Consider the following 21,590-nt stretch of genomic DNA (forward strand, 5'->3'; position numbering starts at 1 on the left):
ATTCTGCAGACTAACCTGAGAAGTCGTTTGTGTAGTTATGACTGTCGCATGATCTCTGATGTGTTACATAGATAATGGATTTTATTTCAGAGAACGAGTCATAGAATATGAGGGTTGGAAGGGATCTCAGGAGGTCATCTAGTCCAACCCCCTGCTCCAAGCAGGACCAAGCCCCAGACAGATTTTTACCCCCGTTCCCTTAGGGGCCAATGCTCAAACCACTGAGCTGTCCCTCCCCACATTAAATGTGATAATTCTCATTTGAGTTCCTCTTGCATCCCAACAGAAGCCTCCACTGTGCAAAGCATAAAACTCTTCACTTGGTCTTACATCCTGCATTCTCCACCTGGTCCAGCAGATGTCACTGAATAACTGTCTGATTTTCTCTTTACAGCCACTGGACGCATAGCAAGCGTGGTGCAACCTGGATCCTCATCGGGAGAAGGCGGAGGCGGGCAGGCTCAGCTGCAAAAGCAAAAACAAATTGTGTCTGAGTCAGAAACTCAGGAACTTAAACAGGTACTGTCAAGATGAGCCCAGGTTAAAGCAGCATATACCAAAGCCCTTTCCTTGGGCCCTCCCTCTAAACAGAAACACTCTGAAGAGGGGTAGGGTTCACCTCTAGGTCTTATACACAAAGCTCTTCATTCACCATAGCCTAGGTCGCCTTATCCTCTCTTTTTCTGGAACTCTAGATGAACATAAAAAAATCCAACCCTCAGTGTGCTTTCCGCCTCCTTTTGTTGGTTTGGGGGTTTTTGCCTTGTTTTGTTGAGAAATCGGGGATTTATCATCACGGTGAAAATAGCTCTGGGATTTTGATTCATTGAAAAGTCGCACGCTCATGCCACCTCCCTGCTACACTGAAAATTAAATGTTTCAATACTGATTTTCCAGATCACATTATGCCCACTTGTACTTTCTCCTTCCCTGTTTTACAGCTCTTTAAACAGACGCCATCGACTTGAACTATTTTGAACGATCCTTTATCTGTATTGCAGTAGCAGCTGGGGGAACCATTCCACTGTGTGTGGTAAAAACATATAGTAGACACGGTCCCTACCCCCAAGAGCTCATAGTCTAGTTTAGATACAAGATCCAACTGGTGGATTGGACAGAGGAATGTGGGGGCAGGGACAAGGTTGCAGTAAAAAGGCTAACTTTAAAAAAAAAATCCAGTCTACTACAGCTGCCTTAAAATATTAGGTCCTGAATTTGTTTTAAATTCCTTAAAAAATAAAACATTTTTCTCCTGTTGTTACTGCCTTTTCAGCAGCAGAGAGACTGACCATGCACAGAGTGCTGTCAAGTACGCAAAGTAAACAACCTGGAAAAGCAAAGGAATATATCTTCACTAACTTACATGTTACTTATATCTGTAATGAACCCGATATTTTTAGACAGATGTGACTTTCAAACCAATTGTTCCCCTTTAAAATATTTTGTAAAGAATATATTGGGAGTGTTCCTGCCGTTGTCCTTTTCCTGTCTCTCACTTGAATGATGCTTTTGTGGTTTCATGATAGCGTCGTAAAATAGCCACTTATTCTGTTTCAGCCTGTAGTTGTTCATCCTCCTTCTCTCACATAATGCCAGACTCAGAACTCCTTTTTAATTAATTTGGACCTGAGTTTGCAAGTACGCAGCAGTAATTTTAAGGAGGCTAAAAATGAAAACCTTGCAAAAAAACCATTATAGTTAACAAAAATCACTACTAGCAACCCAGGGATGTCAGAAGTAAGATTAGACTTAACAGAAACCCAGACAGTTGAAAAGTTGTCTTTGCAGGGAAACAGACTAGAGATCTTTTTTAAAACAAAACAAAACCCTGAGAAAGTCCCACTAATCATTTCAGAGTTCACCAGAGCCCCTTTGGCCTCAAGGGGCCATTCTAATATTCCTAATACACCCAACCAAGATTTTCCAAAGTGTCTGATTTTGAAGACCTCCATTTTCAAGTACCCAAATTGAGAGGCCTGGATACTGAATCTGAAATACTGAGCACCTGCTTTCTGAAAAATCTGGTTCCTGTAAATTGCCTCAGGTTGTGCCCCCAATAATTGAGGTGCCCAAAATAACCCCACCTCCTTCCCTCACCCAAGGATAAATTCCATAGTACACCTCTTTGGACAAAAAAATGGGTCTTGTAAACTATATTTCACGACTTTATGCATTAAACTCAATTGAAGTTTCTAGGACTATCTGCTTTTGAGAGAAGGTGAGGGGAAAGGTGGAAATGTAAATTAGGACAATGCATTATGGTCCTCCTGGGATTGGGTGTGCTCTTCATACTAGCCCAGCAAGAGCTGCATTGGGCCAGCTCAGTCAGCTAATTGGCCTGCAAGCAGGGGAGCGTTAGGTTGGAGGCAGCTAATTAGAAACAGGCTTACCTGTGTTGAAATAGGCAGGCCTTGTATAAAGCCAGGTAGGTGTCTGCAGTCCGGGGCTGGTGCTCTTGGGAAAGGCTGCTGGGTAGTAGGCTGCAGTCACTCCTTGAGTGGAGGGAGTTGGAGTCTGGCAAATCCAGAGAGGAGGAAAGCCAGATGTGTAGGAAGAAGCCCAGGAAACAGAAGCAAGAGGTAGGACTGTAAAAGACTGGCTGCTTGTTATTGAGTTCCTGGGCTGGAACCCAGTGTACAGGGTGGGCCTGGGTTCCCCCACCAGCCCCTGGGGAGTGGCAAGGGCATTGGAGGCACTAGCCAGACAACAGGTCTTGAAAGACTATGAATTCCCTGGAAGAGGAGGACTTTAGTGACTTGGCCTGAAGGCTAAGCCACAGCAAGGAAGCTGCAGATCCGAGTCAGCAGGGCAGTAGAACGAGACGAGATGGGAGAAGACAACACTGGCGGGAGAGCGCAAGCTGGCATAGCTAATCCGCAAGACGGCTAGCAAGAGGCACCCCTTACGATGAGTGGATGCCGAGACACCCCCCAAAATCAGTATGCAAATCATTTAACTTTCTGACCAAATGTGCAGTAATTGAAATGGAGTTGACCTTTTTTGAGGACTTCAAGGCTTATGAAAAGCAAAGTCTGAAATTTATAAGTGCAGTTAATGCTTCTCTACAGTTCAACCTTGCACTTGTGCAACTCTTCTGCATTCAGCTGGGTTGCTTGTTTATCTCTTAACCTGTCAGCAATATAACTACAGAACTAGATTTTGCAGTTGTAACAGAAAGAGCATAAAAACCAAAATGTTAAAAGAAGGGCTGTTGACCATGAGCTGTGAGGGCTGTTGAAGATGCCTACATATTTTGCAGCACCTCTTAGAAGAGGCTCTTGAGGAATTCTTTATTCCAGGGCCAATTCATGACAAATACATGGCCTATACATGATAGCAGTTTTCAGATATCTAAAAGGGTGTCATCAGGAGGAGGGAGAAAACTTGTTCACCTTAGCCTCCAATGATAGAACAAGAAGCAATGGGCTTAAATTGCAGCAAGGGAGATTTAGGTTGGACATTAGGAAAAAGTTCCTAACTGTCAGGGTAGTTAAACACTGGAATAGATTGCCTAGGGAAGTTGTGGAATCTCCATCTCTGGAGATATTTAAGAGTAGGTTAGATAAATGTCTTTTAGGGATGGTCTAGACAGTATTTGGTCTTGCCATGAGGGCAGGGGACTGGACTCGATGACCTCTCGAGGTCCCTTCCAGTCCTATGAGTCTATTTCAATGGCTGGAAACTCGTATGGCACTCTGCAGTTATGAGTGGTGAGTGTAGGCCGCTCCTTACTAAGAAGTGATCCTGACTACTTGTCCCCCCAGCAGCTCATGCCGAAGAAGAGCCACATGTATTTGTCTTGTCTGCATTGAGGGCCTCATCTTCAGTGCTGCTGATCCCAGAAGTTCTCCATGCACCATATCTGCTGTCTACTCCAGAACTCTGGAGCAGAGTCAGACAGCTCGATTGAGAATCTATGCAAACCTCATCCTTCTTCCCTCTTGAGATGGAATGTGGTGGGATAGATTAGAAGGGAAGGAGGTATGAGGATGTGGAAGAAGAGAATTGCTAGGATTGCTTGAAGGGGCAGGTGTACAAAGTATATCTGTTTCTGTGGGGTGAACATTATATTAGGGTCCAGGCGCAGGCACCTTCATGGAGATTCAGTACAAACCCTTCCAACTATTGTTGAGGATGGTTGGTGTTTCAAAGTGCTGCTCCTGGACCTTGCAGTCATGGAGCAGGCAATCAGAGTGTCGTATATTTGCTTCTGGCATGCAGGTATCTGGCAAACTTCTCAATGCCCTGAATATCTCCATTAGCTTTGTCCTGTACTCCAGGTTATTACTGGGAGGCAGCATTGACTAGTCAATAGGATGTAGGACTGGGAGTCGGGAGCCTTGGTTTCTGTTGACTGACTCTGTGACTTTGAGCAAATGACTTCGCTCACTGTGGCTCTGCCTCCCCCTCCGTAAAATGAGAAGAATGGTAGCTGATCATCTTTGTCAAGCATGTCAAGACTTAAGGGTGAAACAAGCACTAAGTATAAAATGTTAATGTGTGCAGGGCAGTATTGTAACTGTGGTGTCCACCATTGTGAAAATTGCTTCATGGTATTCTGACCCTTGTGCGCTGAGTACCGGTATTTCCTGAAGAGTTTCTCTTGAAAATTGATTATGCTCTTTATTTTTGGAATATCTTTAGTTCTGGACTGGAACTGGGAGGGACTGCGAGGGGCTTTGTAGAGCTCTTTGTGGAATGAGTAAGACCAACAGACCATCTTAGGGTCGGTGAGATGCGAGGGGAATGGATAATTAATAGGGAAATATCTGAGCTACAGGGTAAGCCTGGGGAGAAACATTCATAGGTGAAGTTCTTTCACAAAGCTACTCACATTTCTAGCAGCAGCTCAGCGAACTGAATACTAAGTACCTTTCATTAGAGCCGGAAGCCCTTAATAGTCTGGAATTGTGATTGGGTACTTAAGTGAAAGAACTTGCCAGGACTTCACCATGAGGCGTTCATGTTTAAAACATGGCATTTTGTGGTTGTGTGGGCAGTGTTCCATTAACTGGGCTATAGATTTGCAGAAAGAAGTCTGAGTTCCTGTGGTCTGTGGCTGAGTCGCTGTCTGCCGGCTGACCATGGCTGACATAATGTCATTGGATGTGGGAAGGGATACGATAATATTAGCTCAAGGGTTGTGGTAGAGGAGGGGGAGTGGGATTCTGTTCACTAGATTTGGCTTGGCAAAATAAATTCAGTGCTTTCTAATTTCCGCTCTGTTAAACCTTTCCTGCCAAGGAGCTATTACCGTTATGTTTACTACATCTGCAGTTTGCATATCCCATATAGCAGGTGATACTATATAAAGAAACTAATTGCCATAGCATTTGTGAAAAATCCATGGATTTCATTGTGTATCTTTCCAGTGGCTTCTCAGTGCCTCTTTGGTCATATGATTGTTCTAGTTCAGTTTAGTCATTTCACTCTGATACTTTTCTCTGCCTTTATTTACCTTTGTCTTGCATTCACACTTTGTCTTGGGAAAGCATAACTGTTATGAAGTCAAAGAAGCAGTGCTTAGTTGTGGGACCATTCATCCACAGCATGAGTGTGCTGGAATAGCTCTCTTTGTAACTTATGCATGCCTAAAGCATGATGAAACAAATAACCAGTCCAGCAAATCCTGTAAAACTGATCTCTTGATTGTTGTCAGATGTGCCAGACAGAATGCACCTGCTGTGCTATCTAGTGTACCTATTCTAGCAATCGTGTTGTTAATTTGTGTCCTATGCACAGAAGTTTTGTGCCATAGGATGCACTCCGCTGACTCCACAAATCCTCTTCTGGGGTATCCAGGAAGTCTGAACCACTGCCTACATGTGTACACTGCTTGAGTGCACGTGTGACTTGTGCCTGACGACTTAGGTACTGTGCAGTTACATGCACATGCCAGAGGCCCCATTTCACAGCTGCCCCAAATGGGTGCACATGATCTCCATAAAAGCAGCCTTATGAATTTCTGTATAATGGCAAGCCACATACTATAGCCTTTCTGTTCCCATGGATGTAGTTTAGACATGCCAGGATTCAGATTTATCTGAGCAGGAGCTGAGTGGAGGGGCCATTGCTGGATCAGGGGCACGTGCATTTACACAAACACATCCTTCCCTTGATGTCAGGCCTCACCTCTCTGTCGCACAGAGCCCGTGGAGTAGACTCCTTAAGGAATTCAGGGAAGCCAATATCAGAGCAGTGAGCGTTCATCTTAACACCTGCCGCTTTCTGCATTTTGCTTGTTTTTACTGTTAGATACCTGTATGCAGTGTGACCAAATTTGTCACATGTCTTACTTTAATATATATAATATAACAATATACGACGATATACCTATCTCACAGAGCTGAAAGGGACTGTGAAAGGTCACCAAGTCCAGCCCCCTGCCTTCACTAGCAGGACCAAATACTGATTTTGCCCCAGATCCCTAAGTGGCCCCCTCAAGGATTGAACTGACAACCCTGGGTTTAGCAGGCCAATGCTCAAACCACTGAGCTGTCCCTCCTCCCTGCTATAAAGAGATTACCGCAGCTGTCACAATAGGGTTCGGGCTGCATGTTCTGCCATAATACAAATGAACAATATAGTTATGCTAGTGCAATACAGATACCTAGAAAGGGACACTTCTGTCTTGAAAAGTTGATAGTCTAAGTAAATAAAAGTTGGGGAAAGTGAAGAATTATTATCCTCACTTTTCAGTTGGAGAACTAAAGGCACAGACAGATTAAGTGACTTTCCCAAAGTCCCCAACAGGAAATCTGTAGCCGGATTGGGAGTTGAACCAGTTTTTCTGAGTTGCAGCCAGTGGCTTCCTCTTACTGCTGGAATTGGAAAGGCAGGAGATTTGTGAGGCCACTGATATGTTTGATCCGTTCTGAATGCAAGTGGTCAGGAAAGATGTCTTATAACTTCAGTCCTTAGTATTGCCTCTGATGTGTAGTTGCATGTTGTAAATAGAAAGAAGGGATTTCATCTCTTGATTCACAGCCCAGATTAGGTTTTGGCACAGAAGGCATCCGATCTTTTAGTGGTTGGCAGAATTTGTGCATTGATGACTAGACGTCTTGTCATTGTTTTGCTCCGCAAAAGTAGCAACCATTTTTAAGGTTTGGCCAGACCACTGACTTTAGTAATCTTTCCAACCATCTTTATGTGGGCAGCAGTAGATGCAGCATTTTAACTATGTCAGACCACCTTTCGAGGAAAACCACACCCATACACAACTTGAATTTGCAGTGCAGCTAGCAGGCAAAGGGTTAAGCAAATTGTTACCAGACTCTCAGTATGCCGACAAAGGAAATTAGTGGATGAAAATGAACCACATCACCACCTTATCTTCAAATCAGACCCTAATGGGCAGGTAAAGTGAACAGAGCATTGTAGCTGTCTCAGTTTCCATTTTAGTGGCATTCATATTTTAAACTATTCAAAACTATTGTTCTTTCTTGGGTATTTTAAATGTTAAGCCCATTTGAATTAATCTACAGCACATCAAAATTAATCAAGTTTAAAACTAATAGGTCAGATGTTATAATAAACCTGTTTGTTTTTGCACATTTTTATTTTATAAATTATACTGGTGACTCTGTTTGGGGAGTGGGAAAGTGCCTCTCTTTCCCTTCTGGCTTCTCTTGTGCCACCTCCTGTTAATCTGTAAATGTGTGTGAGCCTCCACTTGGCATACCAGCAGCCCCACTGCCTTGTGCTGTGATCTCAATTGATTTCACAAGCTAAACTAGGTCAGGCCAGGTCAATACTTGAGTTCACTGATGCTTAACAAATTAATAAGATGATTTGTTTGAATGCCTGGTTGCTGCAGACAGTGGTGGTGAGACAATAGAGGAATTCCTCCACCTGATTTTGCACTAAACCAGTGCCTCAGCATGGATTTGGGGGTACTGTGCTGCTGGAGAGGCCATCTTTCCAGTCAGATGTAAAACTAAGTTTCTGACCACTTGTGATTTACTAGAAGTGCCATGGGAGCTCCATCTATAAAACCCCAGGGCCCTAGCTGATCTCCAGTCTGGGTAGTTAAATTATGTCTGTAAATTTCTCCTCCAGTTCCAATTGGATAGAGTAATCCTCATTTCCTGTTTCAGACTGATGTGTAGTGTAGTTGCATGCTGCTAGACAGCTGCTGCATTTGATCTGAGGTGTGGGTGAAGTGACCTCCATGTTCTTTACCTACAGTATCTCCCTGGAGGTGTTGAGAGGGTTAATAAATTAATATTTGTAAAGAGCTTTGAAATCCCTAGATAATAGTGGTGCCAGGTATTAGAAGAGAAAATAGAACGACTGTCCTCCTCTTCACTATTCTTGTTCCTACAGAAGCCACACAGGCATGGTTTATCCTTTAATAATTAACACTGTGTCATTCAAGGATCGACAGCAGAATCATAAATAGGAATGTCTTGTCTAGGTGTTCATCACATCATAGCGATAAGCAGAGTGAAAGGACCTAAAGAGAATGGTCTTTCCACAGATTCTGTTATGGTGTGAATAAACACCTGTTCTAGCCAAGGAGTGTCGTGACGTTCTGTTGTTGCACACAGTATCAGGACATGTATGGGCCACCATCTCAGCAGAAGGAACCACTTTCTAGTAGAGGGGAATTGAGAAGCGCAGTTCTCCATCCCCGTGATATGAGGCAGGTTTTCCGAATCCCCTCCTTATACATCTGTCAGGAAAGGTAGCTGAGTCTTGTCAGAAGATCAGCCAGGCTGGACAAATGGCTTTGGTTCACACTAGGTTCACACAAGGAAGTTTAGCTTTCTCTTTTGGATCTCCATTTGGGGGGTTAGCCATATGTGATCACAGAAATTAGAGCTGGTAAAGACCTAGTGGGTCATTGCAGATGATCTTAATGGACCTTCCCGGCCTTAAATTTGTGTTGATTTGGCTTTTTCACACTTACCTCAGAGGCTTCTTCCTTATCTAAAACAATGCTCATGAGCTTTTCCAAACACTACATAAAAGAGGATCACTGGAGCTACCTTGCAGTCTCTCTGGGTGTTTGCTTATGGTTACATGAGGGAGTGGTAATTTGCTAAGTGTAGTGTTAACTGGTTTATTTGTAATATAATGCTTGAGTGGGCCTCTTGCCTGTGGCCTGGGATAGTGTAGCAGTCAGTGTATCTGCTATTTCCCATCTTGATGACCCCAAAGTAGTCTCTCTGACATCCCTGACACCCACATTCTTCCCCTCCCATCTATCTAATATGATCCTGCTCCACTGCTTCTGACCATGTTACCCTCCTTCCCCTTCAGATCCCTGCATGTCCCCCTTCTTCACTGCATCATGCTTAAACAACTGGTCTCTTTACCTTCTAAGACCTATTCAACTCTACTCTTACCCAAGTATTCAATACAATCTTTCACAGTGTGACCCCTCTCTTCCTCCTCTGACTATTCCCATTTTAGTGCCCTCTTTGTCCGCTTCTCCTGCAGCCACCTTGGGACCTTTTGCACAAGTGGAATGTCTTCTCAGTGCTGATCATTCAAATTGTTCCTGTAGACTCTCTACTTCCGTAGTGCTCACAAGTAGTGAGCTTATGCTCCAATACATCCGTTAGTCTATAAGGTGCCACAGGACTCTCTGTTGCTTTTTACAGTTATAACTGAGTCAGCTAGAAGCACAAGTGCCTAAACTGAGAAACAGTGTAACTTTGTTGCTCTAACGCTCACTCTTACTCGCCCCGTCCTTTCTGTTGTTCTAGCCCCATTTGCATCATGTCTACAATTACATTATCTCTGCGTGTCCCATCAGGCATTGAGCCCACTTTGGGGCACTGTAATATTAAATGGTGGAAATCTTAGCCCTGTCATTTTGCTGGACATATGGAGGTAGGATCTGATTATTTAAAACTTGCATATTACAGTTGCTCTTCACATCTGAAGATAACTGAAAAGTCTGTCCAGGCCATTCACAACAAAAGCTCTTGATCTCTTCTTCTTCTGACAGATCCTGAAGAAACTTAAGAGCCTCGCCTTAGAAACAGACACAGAACTGGAGAGACAGGACGAAGTTCTTGATGTCATCACCACCTCTGTAGACCGGGCGACTTTGAATATTGACAAGCAGAACCGGAGAATGAAGAAGCTAACGTAGCACCAATACGAGCCAGTGAGGATGATAACGAGAGGGATTGTGCAATTTTTTCTTTAACAGACTATTTATAGACTTTCTGATTGTACAGGAGCCATCTCTATTACTGTCTTGAATGTTGCTGTGGAACTTTGGCGGGGATTGTGGGGAAAGGAATGTGGAAACATTTCCAGACTGGGATAACTTTTAAAGGCATTTTAAAATTAAAAAGGCTTAAACTGTTAATTGTGAGGAAACGACGACTGCTAAATTCCTGCTACAGAAGATCCTTAAATATAAAATACTGTTATTTCATCTGAGTTGACGTCCATGCTACGTGCTAAGTTACTGCTTTTGAAAAGTAACTTTTCCGTAACAAGTGAAGATGAGGGGGCAATGAATTGTCTTTATACCAGATAATTATACCCCCAATTCTTGCGAGTTCTCTCCAAAAACGGAGATAGAGGAGAAGTTGGCCAATTCACACTAAGCACCAGGCATCCCACTACAAGTTGCTGAATTTTACTGATTAGTGGTTGAGTGAACATGCCTAACTGTTAACGATAAAAGAACTTTGTTCACTTATTATACAAATGTAGTTTTAAGATTCCTATCACAGTGTACTAGTAAAGGTTTTATGTAATGAAGTCTTAGTAATACAAGAGCTTGCCACAGCTTTTGGCTGTGAAATCTTTGGCAAGCAAATGGAAACGGACAAGGTGTCTGTGAATTAGTGAGATTTGCACTCGGTGAGGAGGACAATTGAGTGTTGCCACAGGCTAAGTGTCCTGCTACTTAAGTAGCTTACTGAAAATAAGTGTCAAAGCAAAGTGGAGACTTTCATTTTCCAAAAGGGAATTCTTGATCCTTTGATGATCAATTGCAGCTGCTTTGTCGTTTATACTGAATGACCAGTGGTAGAAATAAAAGTACAGTAGAGGATTAGTTGTTCACTATATTGTCATTGAGGTGATTTGGTAGGATTGCCTAAAGCACACAAGTCTGTTCTGAAAGCACGTGGAATACCTTGTATACATAAGGAGCCTTGCTTATGTATAATGAGATTTTTGGAATAAGATGCTCTCTGGTTGGCTGAAGTCCTTAAAAGGTTTTAGCTTTTCAGAAATCTGATGATGACCTGGCACAGATTCTCCATGGTATGACTGATATCATTTCCGTAACCCTTCTTGGATGCTGGGAGGCTCAGGTCCATAAATTGCTTAGCACTCCTTCATTTTCCGAGGAATACACTTGTGATTGGTGTTCTCTTTGCACTGCTCAGATACGGACTCCATCAGAGCTGCACGGGGACCATGTAAACCCTAGTAGCTGTACTGCAGACCTATGGATTGAGTGTCTCCTGATCAATGCTATAAATGTTGTGTGTGCCTCTTGGTATTAATGGAAACTAACATGGTAGACAGCCCTCCTGCTTCCAGTTATTTAAAAGAAAAATCATGAGATGTATGGGGACAAGACTTCTCAAAGCCAGTCTTACATGGTTGGTTTATTGTCTTTCAAAAATAAAAGGGAGTGGCTGTAAAAATGTAGCTAAACTATTATTGTTTTATCATCATTGATTTTAGTCACAATTTGGATGTAATTTATATCAGTTAAACACGATTTAATGTATACTTTTCTCTCCTACAATAAAAGCCATTGTCTAGAATAGGTTCCAGATAGCCTGTAGCAGAGAACTTGACAGGGATTCATTTCTGCTTACCACTACCCTTTTCGTTTTCTCTACTACAGCTCGCTAGTTATTTTGCTTTAAAGAAAACTGTTGTAACCTTGTCATTTCAAAGTGTTTTATAATAAGCTGATAGTGAATTGTCAGCATGTAACTTTACAGATAAAATCTTTTTTAAAAGCTGAAGTTTTGAACTGGGGACCCCACTGATAACTTCCATGGGATTGTTCCATTTTAGAGTGATATGGACTACAATTGAAGCAGAATATGGGAAATGACCTAGAGATAATAGTCTTGAAAACAATATAGTGCACATCTCTCCAATGAAATAGCTGGATAATTTTTGAGTGTCTTGTTTTTTTGAACTGCAAGTCACTTGTTCACTATCTGAGCTGTTACTGGCATGCATTGGTGTCTTGTTCAGTATTTCTGAATGTAGTAATGTTTAGGCTATATGAAATACATAAAGAATGTATCACACTGTAACTCAGCACATCCGGTTTAGTTTGAAATATCCCAAGTAACTGTTGTCTTAATGTGATGAGAAAACATGTTTACAAAACGATTTATTGTATGAAACTTGTTTAGAAATACACTTTGCACAAAATGCACATTTTGGTGTGAAGAAATTTGGACCAGGTGCTGATTTAGAACTGATTCCTAATGTTAATTAATTTGACTATGGTTGCCAAAAACAAATAACATTTGCACTTAACTGGATTGAGTTTACCATTCTTTGTGTCATAACTTATTGCTATGCTTTAGCTATGGCATTTAATTCACTACTGTTTGTATGCGGTAGTTTACCTTGGTCTAACGTGTTCATGCCAAAAAAAACCCTTAATATTATAAGAGTAAAAAGTTTTAGATCTGTACATTTTGTGTCTAGCTGAATTCCATCTGCCAGGAATTCACTTTGATTCTGTAACTTGTTCTTTACTTTTATTAAAATAATACCTTGAAATAGTGAATTTTTTTTTTGTTCTGTTTGTACTGGGCTTTGTCAATTGTCTTTTTGGTAGCATGGACCACTAATTGTGTCTCTCATGGAGGCCTGCCCACCCAGTTACAGCCACCTCCCCTCCCATTTGTAATCACATAACATCTCTGTGGCAACTACAGTGATTGCTCACATGGGAAAGTAATTGATGTGTATTTAGGTCTCTTTAGTGCGATAAATGTGTTGTCTCATTTGGAAAAAAGTCAATCACACTCTTCTCATGTTCTGCATTTCAAGTCCATCCTCGCTGTAGCTCTTTTCTGACCACCTGCAAATGCTCTGTGTATCACAGCTGTCTTTAGACCTCAGTTTGGAAATCTCTACTTCCTCTCTTTTTCAGTAATCCCTAAAGCAACACTCGAGCCTGTTCAGACACCCTCAGGGTTTTACTTTACTGCAGGTCTCTTCCTTCCTACTCAAAGAACAGCAAAAATACCTGACAGTGAACCATAATCCATACACAGTTCAGCCATCGTCACTTTCTGACCATTCAAAGGATTTGTGGGGGGAAATCTGCACTATATATATATTCTAACAAATAGTCTGTCCCAGGAGCAGGCTCTGCCCAGATGTAATGCCCAGAACCTTCCTGAATACTTAGACAGTGGGCTAGAGAACTGCCTCAGTACTCAAATTTTCAATTATTTGAACGGTTACTTGGCATGTGTTTTTTTTAATTATTATTGATTTATGTATTTTTATTGATCAGGTTCTGCTACCCTAACAACAAAAGAGCCACTTGAGCTGCTGTCATTGCCAGCAATGAGAGAGGTTTTTTATGTTGGACAAAAATGCCATTTTTTTTCAAAAATTAATGTAAATTGCAAATAATAAAGTCACAGGAGAAAAGATACAGCAGTCAATGCATAAAAGAAATGGTTTTTTTTTTTTTGATTCTTCAGTGAAATAACCTTTGTACATAGTCTAAAACATTTCTAAAAAGTTGTGCCTTATAGATTGTGAACTTTTGGGGCCAGACACACTCTTTTCTTAAGTGTACAATGCCAAAGACGATGGAGTCCACATCCCTAATCTAAATAGAGAACAATAATCGAACAATAAGAGTTCTAGTCTGAAAAAGAGTCTGTTCTATTTCGGCCGGGTTTTTAAACCACGCTTCGAACACTACCTAATTGCCTGGTGCATAAATAGTCAGCTTTCAAGTTCCCAGGCATACTGAGTGATTTCTGGATATAGCCACAGCCTGCGGCTTTCATGTAGAAACTAATTTTACTCCTATGGATTCAATGAAACGTTACAGTAATAAGCACAGCACTTTACACTTATTATCTGAGGATCGCAGGGAGTTTTGCAAGCAGTTAATTAGAGCCTCACAACAGCTCACTGTGTTTCCAAGGCTACACGCTCTGAGAACACCAAGTTGTTCTCCATAGAAGGAAATGGAGTAAGTCTGCCCACAGCTGTTGAGGCTGCATATGACAACATTGGCTGAGAGAGACACTGGCTGAAATCACTGTCCTGATTCATTTTTAATATAGCAAAACATGGCAGCAGCATCACTTGCTTTTCACCATGTGTGGATTATGTCAAACCTCAGCCTGGTGAAGAAAAATAATTTCGTAACTTGGCCTAATGGTATGTTCAACCGCTAGTTTTTGTCAAGTAAAAGCTCTGGCTAGCCTAGCTCATGAGGCCTGGGAACTAGTGGGTCTGGACCAGGCACATGGTTTCTCTGCTCTAGCAGGGTTCTTTCAATGTTCCCTTAACGATGTGGACAGAAGCTGTCAGTTCCACACAAATGATCTGCTGGGTTTCATCCATCAGGCTGCTCTCTGGACCGTGGCAAAGTTGCTCGTGAGCCCAGCATGAACAAGGCTGGTAGTGCAGCTGTGAGAGGTCTAGGGTGCTGGAGACGGAATGTGCACCTGGGTTCACACTGCAGCTAACCTGCCTCCTGTTTTAAGTGGAGCAGCATTTGTTTAATGATGTAACAGTCCAATCTGGTTGCTGTTGGGTGGTTTCATTGTAAGCCAGCTGCTTAGCCTTTATGCTGGCTCGTTTCCAAATGGCTGTGACACCTACATACTAGACATGGATCCTCCCCAGATGGGGTGACTGTTCCATGTTGTGATATCTGAATGCCTACAAGAGGAAATAGCTGTGCTGCTGGAAACCGTCCCCCCATCCTTTCAGATAACAGCTTATCTGCTGGCCATTGAACCATCAAGATGTTACCTTGGAGGTTTGAGTAATGCATGGAAGGGGTGTAGGGGTTTCCCCTGCAATGTAGGGAGCATTTCCCATAGCAGGGAAACAGAATTAATCTTAAATTCCGGTTTGTACTAATTCCTTTGTGGCTGGTTCCTGACCACACTCTCTAAGGAAGCTTTAGGAAAGTGAGTCATGACAGGAGCTCAAGGAGGGAGTTGAGGTAGAAAGCAGTCTTGAGATGTCAAGGGGAAAGGGAGGAAGCCCTGGTGTCTAATGGGAAAGTGGGGAAAGGCTCAGATTGCTTCAGAGAAGGTCAGCAGCTGGGAGCGGGATGGAGTGAGGAAGGATGATTTTGTAGTTAAGGTATTGGACTGGAGGCATGGGTGATCTGGATTTAATTTCTGACTGTGTCATAGATTCCATGTGTGACCTTGGGTGAGTTGCTTATGACCAGTCACCGGCGCAGAAGGTGGCTCTCTATGTCTGTCTCTGCCTCAGCTGCCCATTTGTAAAATGGAGTAATACTTTCTTTGTGTGTCACATCCGTTCAGGCAGTCTCTGCTCAGAAGAGCTCATGATCTCTTCCTATGGGACTGTGCATTGCCCAGTACAATGGAGCCTACAAAAAACTTGTCAATGGTTGGGTTGGTGGTGTGCGGAGAACACTGCCTGCCATGCTGTTCAATATTGTCTCATTGTTTCCTTATATTCCCCTGCCCGTCTGTGTCCATCTGTTATCCCTTGTCTTACACTTGGTCTGTAAGCTCTTTGGGACTTTTTGTTCTGCGTGTACAGCACCTAGCACAATGGTCTTTGACCAGGGGCTCCTAGGAGCTGTGGTAATACAGATTAATAATCTCATTTGAGTAAGTGCTTCCATAACCCAATTAAGGCAGGACCTATCTTTGTACTTACATGAGCATTGTATCTGTGGGTCTTGAAACCACGAATGGGTATTATCCTCACCGACCACACCCTATCAGATAAGGAAGCCAGTATCCCCATTTTACAGAAGGTCAAAGGGCAGCACATAATAGTTAAGTGACTTGTCAAAGATCAGGCTTAGTGAGGAATTGAACAGAGGTCCTTTGCAGCCTACTCTAGTGCCCTGCCCACTAGACCATCTTTTCTACCTTTATTGCCGAAGTGTTAGAGACTATCCTTCAGCTCTTCAGTTGAGCGTTCTGTCCTAAGCGTGTCCACAGGCAGCACCTGGGGGGTTAGAAAATGAATGTTTATCGGAGTGGGACTGATCTAGAGCGGCGAAGAGTCTATCGGCTTAGTGTGGGAGCGTCTGTGAAGAATTAATTCTTTAGTCCTGTTGACTTATGGTTTTCAGGGTGGTGGGGGGAGGGAAGCCTACTCGGAAATGTTCTGATTTGTTCCACATTGCATGTGTTTTTAATTTAATGCTTTATATGGTGATGAACGTTGTTTACGGCCATGAAGTCACAGATAGAGACAGGGAAGGTAATTGCGGGTAGGTAGCGGTGCCAAGGTCTCCCTTCCATTACGGCACCTCCGTTCAGCGCGTACAGCCTTGCCAACTCCCCATGTGCCAGAGGCAGAAAAGGGAACAGTGTTAAATAAAATAACTTTCAGGCCCTAATACTCCTTATGAAATGACTCCATTAGGCTGCTTTAGGAATGACCATCCCCTAGCTTGTTAGGTCTAGTTAAAAACAGAACCAAACCGCAAACTTGTAATTTTTTTAATGTATAAATATATGTTGTATTTGCGGGGGAGGGGTGTATGTATGTACAGTGCTTAGCACAATGGGGCCCTGCTCCTTGACTGAGCCTTGTAGGTGCCACGGCCATATGAATAGTAGTTAATAGAGCAACTTTCAGCTGCCCGTCTCAGAGCACTTTTCAAAGGTGTGGTCTCCTTTCTACAGATGGTGTGACTAAGGCACAGAGAGATCGAGGGGAGTCAGGATCTGTGGGAGGCCAGACATGGGTGCTCTGTCTGGCCTGCTGGTCAGCATGGTGGTCAGGATCCAGAGGCCAATGGGCAGGTCAGGAGCCAGGGCCATCAGGAAACGAGCTGAAGTCAAAGGTTGGTACTGAGTTGAATGCCAAAGAGCTGTAGGCTAGGGTCGGGGCAGTCAGGAAACCAGGGTGGCAGGGTTGAGGGATTGGAACCAGGAGGGTTGAAGTCAAGAACCAGGGATGAGACTGGGGATCAGATAATGGATGCCAGGGTCTGTAGCAGCAATAAGACAGTATCTGCCTTTCTGCACAGACAACTTCCTGTATCTCCTTCTGTCTTAAATTATGTACCCGGCCCAATCAGAGACCTTGGAGCCCCTCCAGTCAGGTCGCTGTGGGTGGGGAGAGTAAGGCCTTAGAACTCCCAATTCTTTGGTCACTAGAAGAGCCATCGGGTGGTGTTGGGGATGCAGCAGTTGCCTGCATTCTCAGGTTCAAGACCTGTGGATTCTCACAGGCAGTGCCTAAAGTTAGGCATCTAAATTTGTAGTTTTCTGAATAAATGTTCTGGTTTGTCACAGACTCATCAGTTTTAAAGGTAGAAGGGACCACTGTGTTCCTCAAGCCTGACTTCCAGTATAACTCAGAGTTTCCCAAGCAGTTCCTGGAAGTAGCACATAACTTTGTTGAGCTGGAGTGTCTCTCTTAGAAAGGCATCTAGAATCAGAATCAAGAAGTATGGTTGAAAGACTCCAAGTGATGAAGAATCCACCACCTATTCCAACGGATGTTTTCAGAGGACCTGCAGCTCTGAAAATCAGCCCTCTTAGAGGCGTGTCTAAATTTGGACACCCAAGTTTGAAAATGTCAATCTGCGCAATTTGTCCCTCGTCCAAAAGTGTGTCAGTGCTACCCCAGGCTTAGAATCTAGGTCTCCAGATTGGGGAGGCCCACAGTGCCAGCCAGTTTTGATTCTCTCCTTGGGTTATTTCAGACTGACTTCAAAAGCCGAAGTTCGATAAATTCAGACTGAAAATAAAGTGTACATTTTTAACAGGTGGGAGTAATTAACCATTGGAACAATTTACTAAGAACTGCAGCACATTCCCCATCATTGGCAATTTTAAAATCAAGACTGGGTGTTTTTTTCCCTAAAAGATCTGCTCCAGCTCAAGGAAGAATTAATTCAGGGAGGTCCTATGGCCTGTATTATACCCGAGGTCAGACTAGATGATGACAGTGGTCCCTTCTGGCCTTAGAATCTAAGTTTTAGTTCTTTCATTTCTTGGTACTCAGCATATTGTCTGACTAGACGCTTTCCAGGAAACAGTCAGATACGCATGCCTTGCCTGACCATTGGAAGTGATACTGCTGCAAGTATATTTTTCATCATATTTTAGACTTGAGAAGGAGATTCCAGTTCAGAGCTGATTTTACTAAATTCCAGCTCTCTACTGTGAACTTAGGGCAACTCTACACTACCGCTTAAGTAACAGTAACTTGCGTCCCTCAGGGTTGTGAAAAAGACACCCACAAGCGACGCAAGTTAGAGTGACTTAAGCACTGTCCACATCCACGCTATGTCGGTGGGAGATGCTCTCCCGCCAACATAACTTCTGCCTCTCGTGGAGGTGGAGTCATTATGCCGATGGGAGAGCGCTCTCCGATCAGCGCAGAGCATCTTCACCAGACGCGCTACAGCAGCATCTGTGCAACTGCACCAGTGTAGTGCCTCTAGAGTAGACCTGCCTTGAAATATGTTCAGTTGTTTGTGTAACATGGGATTAACAGTTATGATTGCAAATGGCGTTAATGTGAATGAGAATCAGATCCTGTGTGTTGTATTTTTGTCCATAACTTCATCCTTCCTGTCCTGTAATGAAGAACTACATCTCTCAGACTGTGGCTCTGTGACAGGAAACAAGGAACTCTGTGAGTCACAGACGATCTAAGAACTGTTTCTGACCCTCAACCTTCATACTCTCCTCTTGGAAGCATGGAGTCCAACCCCCATGGCCATGGCACATCTCATGTGTTAAATGCCACTTCTTATCTGGTTTCTCCTTCCTCAGACACAAAGACTAGATGAAAGGAAGAAGAACAGAGAGGAGGAAAGAAAATAAATGACAGGGTTTCCTGGGAGTCTCCCAGCTCTGTATCCTCACCACTTGCTAGAGGATGTTCATGGATGGTAAATTCTGCCATAGCCATGTGCTACCCAGGGCATCAACTCAATTCTCCATTTTCCTACATAAATATAGCAATAACCAGCACCTGAAATCTGGTGCTGTTTGTACCAGAAGCGACTGATCATGTAAAGTCATTACCTGGTGCTATTTTAAATTCCTGTATTCACTAGGTTGGGGGTGGGGAGATTTTGTTTTTTAAATCTTCAAACACTGTTTCCCCAAGCTGAAACTTATGGCGTTAGCCAGCTAATTTTTGTTGAAGACTAATTAGTGCGTGCTGCCTACTCTGACGGTTTGGGCATAGATATGGGTATTGCAGCTCATACAATGAATGGAAAGATAGCGAAAATCCTAAACAGTTTAGTCAGCTGTTGCTTATTGCTTATAATTTCAGGATCTGACTTATACTGTCCTTGGCATTTATATAATACTTCCCACCCAATGATCTCACTGTTGATCTCAATGATCAGCTCGAAGCTTCACAAACACCCCAATGAGGTAGGAAAGTATTAGCTATTGGGAGAAGAAGGCTGGGCTTATACTTTAAGTAACTATGGTCCTAGAGATCTGATTTCAATCCCTAGCTTTGCCACAGACGCCTTGTGCGATCTTCCATGAGAATTTTGTGCCCCAGTTCTCCATCAGTTAACTGGGGGGTCATAGGACATCCCTTGTCTATTTAAATTCTGTATGGCACAGAAATTCTCTTACTATATGTTTGTACAGTACCTTGCATAATGGAGCTTCAATATCAGTTGAGGCCTCTTGGTGCTACTGCAATATAAACAATAATAATCTCTATTTTACAGATGACGAGCTGAGAGACAGAAAATTGAATTGACTTGTCCAAACTCTCTCAACAAGCCAATGCCGGAGCCAGGAACTGAACCCAGATTTCCTGATTTCTAAGTTAATGCCTTAACTGCAAGGTCACCTTTCCTTTAACAGCCATTCTTCTGAGTTTATTTTTCATTTCTTCTTTCCTCAAACTTCATGCAGCTCTTTGGCACCTGTCTACGTAAGGCGGGGAAATCAAAATATATGGCCCCTGAAAGACATTCCACTCACTTAGCAAAGACTCCTGTATCCCTGGTATTTAACGAGATTCTCATGTATTGTTCGACTCAGTGCAAAACTAGTTCCCGGGAGAAGGGTTTGTGTTGAAAGGCGGATGTATTAACACAGTGTTACTTCGCAAAAATATTAGGAGTTGTTCATTGCCTCACCTGATTTATTTACCAGGCAAAATTAAAATAAATGGAAGAAATTCAAAAGGGTGGAGAGCAGTGATAGAATTTGTGTGTGTTGTGGCAGGTGTCAGTGGGTGGTGCTGTTACACAATCTTCCAATTTCTTTTTCTTAGTTTGCAAAGGAGTTTGACTCCTGTGAAACCATGCGGTGGAGGTGTTGGATTTGGGGTTACACATAGATTTGCCTAGACTTGGCGGCTTTGGGAGAGATGGAATGGTGTAGCAGTGGGAAGCTTCGGTCTCTGACTTGGGCTCTGCTCTGAATATTTCTTGAGGCAGAGTTGCTCACTGGACATTGGTGTTGGATTGAGATTCCTAGAAGAAGGGGTTGCCTGGTGTGCTGTTTGACTGTCTCATTTCAGAACTGGTGTGTGTAAAGCAAGTTACACTTAGAATATACCTCACCCTCTATGTCACCGATTTCTCCTCCCCTGGGAAGCCAAATTTAGAAGGCCCCAGAATTCTCCCATCACTCAGCTTAGTTGGGTTTAGTGTGCAGGTGCTAGGTGGTGGTTATGCCCTGTGAGATACAGGAGGTCAGACTCGATGACGGAATGGTCCCTTCTGAATGTAAACTCTATGACGCTGGTGTACAAATTCCCAGCTTTCCATTCTGACATTTCCCTTCTCACCTCACTTCCTTTAAACCCTGGTGTGAAAGATACAGCAACGTCCTTGAAAATTTTTATTGCCTTATTAATTTAAGTATCTTCAGTGTCCATTGTATTAATAATAAAAAGTGTATGTGTTATTGTGGGATTGTATGTAATTTGGTTTATAAATTCTTGACTGCTGTGGAGAAAGTGCATAAGGAAGTGTTATTTACTCCTTCACGTAACACAAGAACCAGGGGTCACCCAATGAAATTAATAGTTAGCAGAGTTAAAGCAAACAAAAGTCAACCTGTGGAACTCTTTGCCAGGGGATGATGTGCAGGTCAAAACTATAACAGGGTTAAAAAAAGAACTAGATAAATGAATGGAGGATAAGCCCATCAATGGCTATTAGCCAGGATGGACAGGGATGGTGTCCACTCCCAGCTTCTGGCAAACAAGCTAGGGACAACAAGGGATGGCTCACTTGATGGTTACCCATTCTGTTCATTCCCTCTGAAGCACCTGACATTGGCCACTGTTGGAAGACAGGATACTGAGCTAGATGGACCGTTGGTCTGACCCAATGTGGCCATTCTATGTTCTTAACTTTTCTCTGGGGAAGACATAACCAAAGTAAGCCTTGGGAAGTGTTATGAGCATCAAAGGACTAATTTAAA

The 21,590-nt window shown here is 43.0% G+C and overlaps 1 protein-coding gene across 12 annotated transcripts in view; it reads left to right on the top strand.

Annotated features, from left to right (window-relative positions):
• Positions 1 to 21,590, top strand: part of SNAP47 (synaptosome associated protein 47) — a 118,851-nt gene that overhangs the window by 21,350 nt on the left and 75,911 nt on the right. For 6 of the 12 annotated variants that reach the window (XM_030549848.1, XM_030549846.1, XM_030549847.1 and 3 more), the window contains exon 4: positions 395 to 519. In XM_030549848.1, coding sequence (XP_030405708.1) covers positions 395 to 519 — 125 coding nt within the window. The other 6 variants (XR_003998717.1, XM_030549851.1, XM_030549854.1 and 3 more) reach the window with 6 other exon arrangements.

Source organism: Gopherus evgoodei, chromosome 2 (genome assembly GCF_007399415.2).
Source record: "Gopherus evgoodei ecotype Sinaloan lineage chromosome 2, rGopEvg1_v1.p, whole genome shotgun sequence".
Lineage (NCBI taxonomy): Eukaryota > Metazoa > Chordata > Testudines > Testudinidae > Gopherus > Gopherus evgoodei.